This window comes from Ambystoma mexicanum, chromosome 9 (genome assembly GCF_040938575.1).
Source record: "Ambystoma mexicanum isolate Mex_15411 chromosome 9, UKY_AmexF1_1, whole genome shotgun sequence".
Taxonomy (NCBI): Eukaryota; Metazoa; Chordata; class Amphibia; order Caudata; family Ambystomatidae; genus Ambystoma; species Ambystoma mexicanum.
Genome location: NC_090931.1, coordinates 311,478,640 through 311,492,668, shown reverse-complemented (window position 1 = coordinate 311,492,668; position 14,029 = coordinate 311,478,640). Strand labels below are relative to the sequence as shown.

General features: G+C 44.1%; 1 protein-coding gene across 3 annotated transcripts in view; it reads left to right on the top strand.

Annotated features, from left to right (window-relative positions):
- Positions 1-14,029, top strand: part of ZZEF1 (zinc finger ZZ-type and EF-hand domain containing 1) — a 3,309,810-nt gene that overhangs the window by 2,211,122 nt on the left and 1,084,659 nt on the right. For all 3 annotated transcript variants that reach the window (XM_069614719.1, XM_069614718.1, XM_069614717.1), the window contains exon 38: positions 4,207-4,393. In XM_069614719.1, coding sequence (XP_069470820.1) covers positions 4,207-4,393 — 187 coding nt within the window. The remainder of the gene's footprint in view (positions 1-4,206; positions 4,394-14,029) is intronic.

Below are 14,029 nucleotides of genomic sequence, written 5' to 3'. Positions count from 1 at the left end.
ATAAAGTGAGTGGGAAGGAAGATGTGACAAAATGCTGCTTTAAAGAAGATTGAAAAACTGAAAATGAAGAAGGCAACCTCATGGATAAAGTTCCTGTGCTTTGGTGCAAGAAGAGAAAATGAAAGAAAGCGAAACTCACCACAGGGAGGTCTAGTAACAGTCAGAAGAAAGTTAAATTATGCTCCAATAAGGAGAGTAAAGATCAGTAGGGGCAAGAGACAATGCATAGGAAATGGCTGATAGGACGAGTATGAGAGATGCAAAGAGAGATTCATGGAATTGCGGGAGGGAAGATAAGGTAGAACACATGCAGCAGAGGGATAAATAAAATGAAGATGTGTAGGGCATTAAGCAGGGAGACCAACTAAGAGCACATTACTCTAGTCGAGACGAGAAATTATTAGAGCAGAAATTAGAAGTTTAGCCACATGACGGCAGAACATATCTTATATATTCATCACAATGTTAGTTACTAATTCAATTATAAGGACGTTTTGAAGACTGAAAACAGTTTGCATCTATGTGTAAAACATTTGGTTCTGCTGACCGTTGGTAGATGTGTTTGCAATAAAACCACAGAATAAGAAAATGTTTCGGTCGATGTATGCTATATTTAGCTCCTCTGTTTTAGGAAATTCTACAGCATAAGTACATTAAATTTATCTCTTCTGTTTTAATGGTCGTTCATACTATGTCTAAGGTTCAATACATTCAAGTCAAAATATATATCCTCTGCTTCCACTTAAAAGTATAGTAGATTTTTGAAACTAGGTATCCTGACTAGTGGAAAGTTAACATTGGTTGGAAATTACAGCCTGTGAGCCATGAACTTGCCAGTTCCATGTACCTCCAAGTGCAACTCTTGGTATGACTCCGTCCTCACGACCCTGAAACGCAAGTGCAGGGTGGCTGAGAGGAAAGGAGGGCCTCGGGCGCATCCTCTGACAAACTGGCCTGCCACCTGCTCCAAAGGCAATACAGACTCTCTGTCCTGTCCAAAGAAGAGAGCCCACATCCAAGCCTGCATTGCTGCGGCCTCTACCAACATGGCTGAAATCTTTAAAATCGGCAAGGAGCTGGACAATCCGTCTGCAGTCTCCACCACTCCTGTTCCCTCCCAGGCCCCCTGCACAGCACTGGCTTCTCACTTCACCACTAAAACTCGGGACATCCTGTCCTCGCTCTTCTCGCCCTCTACCAGCCCCACCTGCGGCCGCCTCTCCTCCTCCTCCTTCCTTCTCTTTCTCTCTGACAACACCTGACGATGATTCTAGACAAATCCAGTCTATGAAAGTGTCGTCCAAACAGGTTCTCCCCTGCTCCTCCAGAACCATCAAGGGACCACATTGAAACCCTCGCTCCAGCCTTAGCCGATTTATGGGAACACACTTTTGCCACTGGATATTTCCCCTCTCCCCTAGAGCACTCCCTTGTTCACCTCCTCCTCAAAAAACCTTCTGCCGATCCTACCTGTTCGACAAACTACTGCCCGATCTCTATCGCTCCTTTCCTGGGCAAACGCCTGGAAAAGCTGGCCATCTCCCAGCTTACACTCCACACTGAATGTCTCAGTCTGGCCTCAGAGCAGCCAGAGGCACGCAAAATGCTCTCCTGAACACCTGTGAAGATCTGCTCTCTAATCTGCATTCCAGCCTTCCTTCTGTCCTCATCCTCCTTAACCTTACCTCTGCGTTCAACACGATCAACCACTCCATCCTGATCAAGCGACTCCCTGAAAACCTGGGCATCATGGATCATGCTCTGGAGTGGCTGACGACCTTCCTCCGGGTCCGACCCTCCCAGGTCCCACTTGGGTTGGTTCTCTCCACCTCTAACCTCTCACCTTGGCTCTTCAATGTCTACTTGGCCCGCCTGATCTCTACCTTCTCCTCTAACTTTGTGTTATGCGGATGACACTCGGCTCGCCTTACGGCTCCCCTCCGCTAATTTCTGACTGTCTATCCATGATTCAGGATTAGTGTGCCTCCAACAATCTCTGCCTTAATGCCATTAAGAAAGGATCCTTCTCACTGAGACCTCTGCTCCTGCTTTCCCTTGTTCACTCTGTCTGCCTTCCTTGGGCCATCTTCCTTCGCCTTCCTCTGAGGGAATAAACCTTGGTGCGTTCTTCGACTCCACCCTCTCTGCACATCACGTACCTTGCCAAGAAGGCCCACTACCAGCTGCATCACCTCAGAGGTATTCTTCCTTTTCTCACTTTCTGCCAGAAGCTCACTGTCTCTAGAGTCCTGGTTCTCTCTAGGCTGGACTACTGCAACAGCCTCTTTCGCAACTTTCCTTCCTCTGCTCTCCGCCCTTTGCAATTAATGCAGAACAGGACTGCAAGGCTTATCCTTGACCTCAAGCCCAGGGACTGTATCTCTCCAGCCCTGAAATCTCTCCACTAGCTCCCGTGGCTGCAATGATCAAGTCAATACCCTCTGCATCGTCCACAAGGCTTTCTGGGGCCAGGGCCCGTACTACATCCAACTCTCTTCCAAAATACATTCCCTCCCCAGCCCTTCGCTTAGCTACCTCCAACTCTCTGATGATAAGTAGGTTCTCTAGGTAGAGATTGGGGCCTCCATGCCACTCTCAAACTTGAGCCGGACCTCCTGAAGTTTCGGAAGCAGCTCAAGACCTTCCTTTGCTCCTCTGCTTTCTCCCTCTCCCTCCCCAGCTGACCACCTGTCTCCAGGGCCAACTGCTTGGTTACCCTCAGACACTCGCAGGCTCCTCCATGAATAGTCTCCCCTGCACTGCCTCTGGGCCTTCCGCGCACTTAGGGTCTGTAACTGTAACCTCTACATTCCCCTGCCTCTTTGCACTTACCCAGAGCTGCGCTGCCTTGACTGCACTTATTCCTTCCCTCTCCCTGACACTTCCCCTTCTCCCTTCCCCCTGCACTTAGCATTGCCGCACTTGCTCAATCTGAATGGCACAAGGCCTAGTAAGATTTTTTCTTGTCCTCCCACTGTCTTCCCTCCCTTGTCGCGCCTAGAAACACTTGTGTACAGGCGTGTTATAAATGACTTATCATATCATAACTGTTTATAAGCATGTACACCAAAATGAACAGTATTTTGCTGTGGTATGCAGCCACTCCTCATTTTCCTGTGTCCTCGACACACTTTGACCAGAAGTCACTATTTTCTGTCTTACCCCTGTTCTAATTGTATTTGTTACAGAAATGGCGTATACTTAATTGATCATTTTTATACAGGAAATTCAGAAAATATGTATAATATGTAATTTTACATGTTTCTTGCTATGTACATCCTCATTTCAATCAAATTGTGCAAGTTACACCGACTCTGCACTTTTCTCATGCCTGACAAATAAAAATGACATCTTTCAGACAGTAAATTAACTTATTTGGGGACTGGCACTTATCCCGTACAATCTTAGATGCAATAAACCCCTCACTTTGTACTCCTCGCTCACTACCTGAGCACCACTGCATGAAGTTTTAGATGATAATCCTTATGATTTGTTTTATAAAAAATGCAAATAACTGTCCACTTAATGAAAACTTCAGATATGAAGTATCAGCATCAGAGAAATAATGTGTTTTCTGTCACAACTTTGTTGAACGACAGCTGTCTTGTGCATAGTGCAACCACACATATGCATTTAATCAAATAATTTAATATAAACTCATACACATACATGCCATTCTTTAGGGAAAAAATAAATTCCTTAGTTAATAGTCGTCAACCCCCTCCATTGAATTAACGATTCCCAATTCCGATATTTTTGCCAGGCTTCAGAGTAGCCCCGTAAATACTCACATTGTCAGAAATCGTTCTAATCAATGTGTTTATTGCACACATTTACATATTGGGACAATACTTTCTGAATATAACTACATTTAATAGCACACGATCATTCCCCAGAACTCCTCTACAGCTCTTTGTTTAGTAGTTTGTGTGCACTTTAGAGGGGAGTTGATACACAGTCGGCATTTAGGTTACTTTTATCCTTAAATAGTTTTTGTCCCCTCCCCATCCTTTCTTACCCAAGAAGCCTTTCAATGTTACATTTTGCCTCCATTTACATCCCTCGGACATGCCAAGAAAAACCCTAGACTTCCAATGCAATATTAACATAGCAGTGATCATAACTTGAAAATCACACCCAACCTGTCTTGTTGTACTTCTTGTTTCACTACTTGAGTCACAGATGTTTTCATTTGCCCACTCACAGGATAAAGCAGAATCCAAGGAGTCTGTCACTTACTCTCAAAGCAGCCAACAGTCAGAAGATGGAAACGATGTTACATCTGATGTTTTGCCAAACAATGATGTTTCCAGCAAACAGTTACAGAAGGTGGAAGACAGTGGTGTTAACAAAGTGGATGTTCTTTCCAAGAAGGTTTCCTCCACCCCTAAAGGTAACTAGTCTGTGATTCCCACCATTGTCGTTCAGTTACGAGCTTTCACGCATGGCTTCACCAAAGTAAAAATTGAGCTTTAATATCACGCTTCATGCCGGAGACGAGCCTCTAAGCACGAGACGAGGATTCGAACCAGTGACTCTGTGCAGTCTTGCTTCCAAGACAACTGCACAGTCCTCGAGTTATGCTCCCAGTCGTATATGTACATTGGTTCACACTCTGTATCTTATTTGTTTCAACTGCACTCATCCTTTGCATGCCCACCACAGAAATGTTCATTTGTGTGCTTTTTATATTTGACTCCAGTGGCACATTGGCACCAATAAATGACAAGGTTTTTATGTTGTGTCTGGATTTCACACAGGTATTGATGGACTCCTCAGGAGTGGACACGTTGGTCATGCCACTCTTTCGAGTGAGTGAGTGAGTGAGTGAGTGAGTGAGTGAGTGAGTGAGTGAGTGAGTGAGTGAATGGAGTTGGAGGTTTGAGGCTTCTGTGAAGTATTGAATTCTGCACATTATTTTCTGTTGCTCCCTATCAAGAGCCAGCTTTTTATTAGCTAAACATGACTGCATTTGCTGTTTGGATGCTGTTGAAAAAAACTGCCTAAATATTGACCCTGTTAAGCTTAATAATTTCATGAAGAGAAACTTTCCATCCTTAGCAGAGTCTTGTCAGAAATGCAGTAAAATAAAACAAGCTAGGACCTTCAAAACAAAATGCTTTCGTGGTAGGCCTGTATTTATCTATCGATGGGCACATAAAAATGCACGTGGAAAACCACATGCAATTTTTCGGCATTAGTGAAGTTAACATTGAGTTGTTTGATTTTGTTCTTCTTAAGGCCAAATAGAAGCAGCTCGCTTTGTCACATGTGGAAACTATCAACACAAATACGTAGTAGAGATTACTGTACATTTTAATAGTGCTTTACTGCCATTTGGCTCACTTCTAAGCCCTTCTACTTATGATAGATAGCATTGCTTCTAATGGGTATAATTTCCTACATTTTTTCTTTTTTCGTGAAATAGCCTAATGTAAGGAACTCATGCTGGCAACAGTAAAGACAGACACAAGTGATCACAATTCAAGGTTGTTTATTTAAGCAGGATGCAGGTTGGAAAAACACCTAATCTAAACCTAAATCTAAGATGGGAGAAAGCATCGACCATCAAATGAAAAATAAGACAGTCCCCTTGGCCCTGGTCAAAATGAAAACCTATTGCCAATCCTTACAGCGATTATAGAAAGAGCGTGGGATAGGATTTACAATAAAGAAAGAAGTGTTCCCAAATAATATGTCAGCATGTGTTAGCTAGAGGTCGCCCTTCCCCATGTTTTGAGCACAGGATAAGGTGGTACTTCTGAGCACAGCACATGTTCGAGCATTCACGTCACGAGCTGACAGTTGCTGTCGGGTTCTTCGATGGTTATGTCTCTTTTGAAGCCAAAATGTATTTCCCTCGAAGACCTGATGCATTCACGAAAAATAATAAATGACAGTTTGTCATACTTAGGGTGATCCTTGTCACCCTTGGATTCCCCTCTGCCGGGCTCAGATCCACAAAAGTCTTTAGTAATATCAGGGCCGCCGGTGTTTAGCTCTTTGGTTTCCGAGGGCCTGCTATGTGGTGGCCTCAAACAGTAACAGTTCCTTTCTTTCAGTCTGCACTTTGGGTGAATGTTCTTCATCCTTGGATCCTCCTCTTCTGGGCGCAGACCCCTCTCAATTCTCAGCCTCCCTCTAACTGGGTTCACTATGGCCTTCTGGTGTTTAAGGTGATGATTTCTCACCCCTGTGTCCCCCTCTTCCGGGCACAGACACCTCTCAATTCTCAGGCTCCCCCTACCGTGTTCACTATGCCTTTTCCTTTGTTCACAAATCTTAATGTCTTTTTAAACAATTCTTCAGGCTTCGTCCCTTTCTGTAGCCATCCCTCTGCCAGGTTCTCTCTTGCCAACTTTTACTAAACAGTTCACTGTGGGCATCCCTTGATCGGGTTCACTTCTGTCAACACACTGTTCATAGGGTTTTCAGGCTTTGCTCCTTTCAGTCTGGATAAGCACCCACGTAGTGCTGGATCCCTCTGCAGCTGGTCTCCCCTTTATTTGATCAGTTCTTTGAACTTCCCTTAAGTTGCTATTTTGCGGTTTTCGTTCAACCCAGTTCGGTTTTCCCCTCGACTCACCGGCTGTGATGAACCGCTTGGCTTTTCAGCATATCTGGAGTCCAGGCCGGTACCACAGTAGCAGATGCCTCTCTCAGCCATGCTTATCAGTGTAGGCACGCTCTGTGTATCGTTGAGATCTGCTACAACACACTTCAGCTATTGTTTACGGTCTTGCGAAACCTTCTGCGGGTCTGGGTCAAAAATGGCAAGGTTGCGTCTCTCCTTGTCAGCCTCTCGCTATTCGCTGCCTTTCTCGTCCTCTTGAACGGCCGTGCCTGGATTGCTGTCTCGTTGTGCGGTCTGCTTTTGTGCTCTTGTGCTCCACCTTTTATCCCTGTGGGGGAAGGGAAAAGGCCGTCAGGTGTGCGTGATTCCTGTCAATTGCCTAACTCTGCCTGACCCTTACATTGGGACATGTCAGGTGATCGGCTCAGTGTTAGTCCGTTGACTGTGATGTGCAAAAGTGTTTGTGTCGGAAAAGGAGGAGATTACAGTGTCAGAGTATTCTACAGGGTTGGATGGGGAAGAGGTGTTATAGGTAATTACAAACCTCGTATCAGGAGGGTTGGTTACCTTAGAAGGGAGAGATTGGTAGGTTTTGGGAAACAAACGGGAATGACTGGAATTGTTATCATAAGATCAACAGGGGGGATTGTGGGAACAGTAGTGTTTTGTTTGAGCAGACTGGAAGCGTGGGAAATGGCAATCAGAGGGATGTGGAATAGAACGATTAGGAGTATTCGGGTATGTAACATTCTAGGAGATGTAGTTTGCCATGGCACTGAGGTTTGGGTTCTTACAGGGTTTCCGGAAGACGGATAGGTTGTTAGCTTCGGATAAAGGAAATTCATTGGGAGGAGGGGGGTAGAATTGGAGTAGCCTACAAATGCTTCAGGGACTTCATCCTCCTCACCCCCTTCCTCTGTATCATACTGCGTCTCCCCTGGGTTATTTCCCCAAGCACAACCCTGGGTTCCCCTACCAAGGTGGTCTTTTCCCGCTTGTCTGTCTTTAGGGTTAGGATAAGAGGGGGCTAGTTCTTCGCTGGCCACCTGAATAAGGGATTCCTGGGATCTTCCTGGGAGAATACCCTCCGGTTTTTCACACTAGTCCTGCATCATGTTGCACCAGCATATTCTTGGCATTGTTACCAGACAATGCATTGTATTTATTAGTCTATTTTTAAACTTGATAAACGGGCAAATCATTCACATTGATAATCCCAGAAATGCTACCACAGATTCACTCTGTAAGTTCACCTGCAGCTTTTTGACCACACAGGAAAAAAATGCATTTCAAGAGAAGCTTGAATAGATTGCACACCAAAGTGCATGCAGGTGGATCACCATTTCTCCTTAGCCCCATCATAGTACTGATTCTTGTGTATCAATTTCTTTTATTTCCCTGGGGTTCAATCAGTCAATTTCAATGCATTGTGTAGCAACTGCACTGACCTGGCTTCTACATTCTTTTTCTCAAATGTGACACAATTGGTTCTCCCAGGTTTCCTTTAGACCTTACTCACAAATCTCGCCTTTTAAAGCCTGTTCCCATTTCACTAAAGCTTTCATACACCCAAATGTCCTTGTGTTTCTTTCTATGTGTCCCTGAGCCGTTGCTGCACTTTTACTTTAATCTGTTTTAGGAAATCGCTCCTATTCTCCAATTGGAATTCTGCATGCAGATTATCAAAGGATTGCAGGACTCCTCCCACCATAAGTGTCTGAAATTGTTTTCAAGCCTTATCAAAGATTCCCTCTAACAGACTTTGTCTCTTGACCATGAATTTGTGTCAAACCAGATATCTGTCTGTTAAGTGCATCCGTATTCATCACAAGCTGTTTGCTCATTTCCAAATCTTCAATTCCAAATGCATCTTCAAAGCAGCATGTTTTATTGCACAAGGGGTTGTCGTGTAGTGGCCAGACCATCTCGTTATCTGGGGAACAGAGCTCTTCTTCGTATACATTGAATAAAGGTCTGCCTTATGTGACAAGTTGCAACAAATGAGGCAGCAATGATATTCAATTCTATACCTTTAAGCTGACAGGATGGTTGGGGTTAGGTTTAGTGTGCCCCAACACTTTACATGGACAGTGTATGATCTTCTTTCCTGGCTTAGTCCCCATGGGACCTGGTCCATGCTTCACCTACTTGGTTAGTCCTCCAGCTTCTCTTTTTCTTCCTTATTCTCAGGCACATTCTGTCTCCTAAATGAGGTTTATATACCTGGTTCAGACTGAACATTTGGCACACAAGAGATTCTGGCCAAATGGTACTTAATTCAAGCTGATACTAACATCTGTCCCTTCTGTAAGAAGGCTACTGAAGCAGAAACACTTATCCACCTGATTGTGAATTGCACTTTACTCATAACCTTGAGGAGGAAACATTTAGAACATTTCTTCGGTGGCTATGGTTTGGTGACCCCGGAAATGTTTTGGAGCATGATATACAATGCACAAACAGCAGCAATGCGATTGGCTATAATCAACTTTCTGTTAGCGCTGAAATTGGATGAGGAGGAAGATGTGATAAATGATAACATGCTTACTGTTTGCTAGTATGAAAATGATTTAGAGTTGATATAAATTATACATGATCAGTAATTGAATTGATGATGAAATAAACGTATACATGCGAATTGCAGAATTGTTATATAGCTACTATCATACAAGCATTTTTACAGGTTAGTTATTTAGAACTTCTGATCATTCGTTTTTTTTTCATTTCAGATTGTTTTGATTTTTCTTATTTTTCTCTTTTTTTGGTCTTCTTTTTTTAGTTAAAATCATGTTTATGAGCGATGAATTTTATAGTATGAGAAGTAGATCTTCGTTTGTATAATGTGATGAATTGGATAGCTTTAAGATTTTAATGTATTCTTGTTGATAATATTGAAATGTTGTTTTGCCAAAAAGAAATGAGGTTTTTCTATCATTTAATTCTCTGCCCACTACCTCCTTTTCTTTGTTCAGGACCTCTGCCATTTCTTTCTCTTGTCAGGGCCTGTGTTCTGCTCCTCCTTCCCTTTTGTCAGAGCATTAGGCTTCACTTTCTCTGTTATTTTCTTGTCGAAGAGATCTGCCTTTGTCTTGTCTTGATTATGGCTGTGGCCTGATCTCTATTCTCCTGCCTTTTTGTCTCTACTGCAATCTCCTTCCTTTTCTGTATCTCTGGTCGCGGGGTTTTAGCTTCCTCAGGTCTCCAAGTTTTAAAATCAGTCTTACCTATCCGGTCCTTACAATCAGCCTGTCTTCTCCTGGAGTTAATATTCACCACTTTTTCCAGGTTTTACAATCTACCTAGAAATCTTCCTCACCTATCTGGGTCTTGCAATCTGTCCTTCCACTCCAGTACTTGCAGCCTGTCCTGCAAACATCCTCTCTGCTCCAGCAATCTTCTTCCTGCTCTTTAAAACTACATGTCACCTGCTCTGTACCACAAAACCTCCTTCCACTCTTGTCATAGGAGATGGTCCTTACACTACTTGGACTGACTAGCTTCCTACGGATTGGCCGTAGGGGGTCACATGCCCGATCTGGGAATGCTTCATGATAGGGATGCTTTGTAGTCTTTGAGGGAAGTCTTTAAAACGGGGGACTTGTAATCCTGGATCAAACTTTAATCTGTTGGTAAAAGAACAGCTAGGCTAGTTTCTGTTCTAGGAAACAAAAATAAACATCCAATTTGAATATCTGTAAGATATTTATTCTAGATTTGAGTTGTGAGGTAGGTGCTAAGAACCAGTCCTATTACGTGCCAACATAGACCTGATGGTAGCATGTGCATATGTTTCACCCTTTATCGGCTTTGTCAAGGCATTGTATCAAATACTTAGTACATGCAATTACATTGGGAAAACTACAGTAGGGAATGTCTCACAGAACGGTACTTTCTTTCGTTATATTATACCATATTTAGGACTCCGATAGTAATGAAGAGAGCGATGGGTCAGTATTCATATTTTTAAATAATTACATTATTTATTTTAGACTATCATTCAAATTTGATATAAAGCAGTAGTATTTCTAAAAACACATATTTCTCACGTTCACATAGAAGCTTAATAAAGATTTTCTATAATGACTTACTAGAAATTCTTGATTCTATTAAAGACACAGAGGTGAGCATTATGCTTCCCTTTCTTTTAATTATTTAAGCAATGAAAGCTCAGCAGCAAGGTATTTTATGCACTTTCATATAACATGAACTCATTCGGAAAATGCGTCGAAAAAATACATAATACCAACTTTAAAAGTACATATAAAGTTCATAACCTTCTTAGGATAACAGAAAAAAATCCTCCCTAACCCATGATGCTCCAAAGGTCCTCAGTGTCTGAGGTCACGTGATACTGTCCCTCCAATGAGTGTACAGGTGCTCCTATAAACAGTCCTGAACAAGAAATAACTTCTTCTTTCGAGGTTGCGAACTTGCTGACTTTCGGTGTTAAATTTCTAAACCTTGTTCAACCAGATGAAAGTTTCGTTGAAAACGAATCAGGTGGACTTGTCTGTAGAGGCTGTCAAGGAAAGAATGAAATATATTAGCTCTTGCGCTAAACAACCCTAGTTCCCTTCAAGGGGTGGGAGAAGAAAGCATCATATTATTGTTAAACAATATATGAAGTTAGATCAATAGAATGCAATAATGTTAGAATCATACTTAAGCAGTACGCAACATGCTTTTCTTTGATGGGTGGGATAATGCACCTCTGTGTCTTTAATAGAATCAAGAATTTCTAGTAAGTCATTATGGAAAATCTTTATTCTATGTCAAGAACGGAGGCTCACATTATGCTCGTTCAAAGCTTACTTACCACTATCGAAGCAGGCTGTTCTACTGGTTTTAAGTAGAATTCTTTAAAGATCGATTCACCTGACCAATCAGCCATCCTCATGATGTTCTCCAAGCGGACGCCAACCTGGAAAGCATTTGAGGCCCTCGCTCCTCTAACTGAATGAGCTCCGAACTGGATTGTATCTATCCCCGCTTGGGCGAACCTCAAGCGCACCCAGCGAGCTAATGTAGGGGCTTAGACTGCCTTATGGGGTCTGCGAATAGCTATGAGAAGCTGACCGCCCGGAGTGGATCGGAGCGGAGCTGTTACTTCCTCATAGGCTTTTAAACACTGAACCACGCAAAGTTTGGGTTGTTGTCTAAAAGCCGGGTAAGAGATCACTCTTGAATCGCATTTAGTTCTTCTTCTTACGTGAAACACGATACCATCGGGGGAAAAAGACCTACCCTCCAGATCTAGAGCTCTAACGTCTGACACTCTCCTGCAAGAAACCAGACAAAGCAAGGTAGTAAGCTTGCCGGAGAGTGCCATACTCGATAGCTCTTCGTTAACTGGCCATGCCAGTAAAATATTGAGTACTTTATTAACGTCCCAAAGTTTGTTATAACGGGACAGAGGCGGTACTGTAAGGCGGATACCTTTTAACAACCTGCAAACTAGATGATGTGCCCCAGCTGGGGCCCCTTGTGTGAAATCGTGGCCTGCAGAGATCGCCGATCGATATGCGTTTACTGTTCTGTAAGCAAGGCCTCTTTCTACTAACGAGGCTACAAAATTGAGGATTTCTTCTAGAGGCGCTGAAACTGGATGCAAGCCCCGGTCCTGGCACCATATCCTCCATGTATTCCAGGAATTGGAATACTGTGTGCGTGTAGCAGGGGCCCAGCTTTCTTAAATGAGATGAATTGCCTTGCTGGACATGCCCGGAGTTCTCCATCTTGCCCTGAAATCCTCCAAGCCGCTAGAGTCAGAGACCCGGAAACTAGTATGGGGTGAGCTTGTCCCCACAGATCTAATAGGAGATCCTGATACCGGGGTAGAAGTTTTGGAGAATCCGTGGAAAGTTCCAGAATAACTCGATACCAGGTCTGAGAAGGCCATACTGGGGCTATCAGGACCAGCTCTGCTTTGTCCTGACGGACCTTCGCCAGGGTCCTCGCTATCATGGAGAAGGGGGGAAACGCGTAGAGTACCCCCTGCATCTAAGGCTGCAGGAATACATCTGTCGCTGAGGCCGCTGGGTCGGGTCTCCAGCTGTAAAACACAGGGAGCTGCGTGTTGAGCTGAGATGCAAAAAGGTCTATGGACAGCGGACCCCAATGCTGCTGTAAGCGGAAAAATATATTCTTTTCGAGACTCCAGTCGCTGGAATCGGTGTAATGGTGGGAGTGCCAATCCGCTATTACATTCTTGAGACCCGGCAGATATTCTGCCGTAACTGAAATTTGATGATCCAAGCAGAAATGCCAAAAGTCTTTGGCGAGTTCTGCTAATGGACGAGACCTGGTACCACCCAGATGATTTATGTATCTCACGGCAGATACGTTGTCCATCTTTAGTAGAATGCAACAGCTCACTTTGTCTCTGGCGAAGGAGCGTACTGCGAAAGATCCTGCGAGGAGCTCTAGACAATTGATGTGCATATCTAGCTCCTGCGGAGACCAAGTACCTCCAGTGGCTGCTGTGCCACATCTTGCTCCCCATCCAGAACGGCTGGCATCTGATTCTAAAATGATATCTGGAGTGGAACTGAAGATGGCCCTGCCGTTCCAGGCCTCCATGTGCGAAAGCCACCAATTTAGCTCTGTCCTTGCTTGAGGTGATAGTGCCAATCTTTGAGAATTAGAGAGTCTGCGTCTCAGGTGTTGGCCTTTCAGTCTTTGCAATTCCCGGTAACGTAGGGGACCCGGAAATATTGCTTGAATGGACGAGGATAGAAGGCCTATTACTCTTGCTAGCTCCCGCAGCAAGATCAAGTCCCTCTGTAGGAGCCTGCAAATTTCCCTTTTGGTTGACTGTATCTTGGCAGCTGGAAGACAAAGCTGCGAAAACTGGGTGTCTACAACAAACCAGAGAAATTCTAGAAGTCAGCGTCGGCGCCGGACTCCGTGTTCGCCAATTCAGCCAATTTTGAGTTAATTTTGAACAGTATGCCCTTTCTGCGCTTGGTAGAAATAGCGCAGCTCGCATTTCCCAGCAAGCAGATGGCTCTCTGAGCCCACCCGAAGAGAATGACCGGATCGATTGAGGTTGAGGAGGTGGAGGCTCCCTCTGCCAGGTCTAATCTTTTTGCAAGAGGACCCGCCACGTCCAATAGTTTATCCTGGCAGGACTTCCAGGCTCTGTCTATCCACTTTCTAGGGTCTTTCACATGTTTCGCCATGAATGTGATCATCTTAGAATCTAATTCTGGTGTCATAGCTACCTTATGAGGTATCTCAGGGCGTGGACATTCTGCCCCGAGTCTTGCTCTGATTTTTTTTTTCCAGAGGCTTACGTAGCTTGCTAAACATGTATTCAGTTGTCCTGACTGATGGTTTGCAGTCGGTGGACCTAGGATGTATTAAATCTTCAGGGTCGAACATTCCCTTGGTAGGATGTTGTTCCCCGGTGTTTCCCTTGGGGATAGGGACTGCCGCACTCCCCGAGGTTGAGGG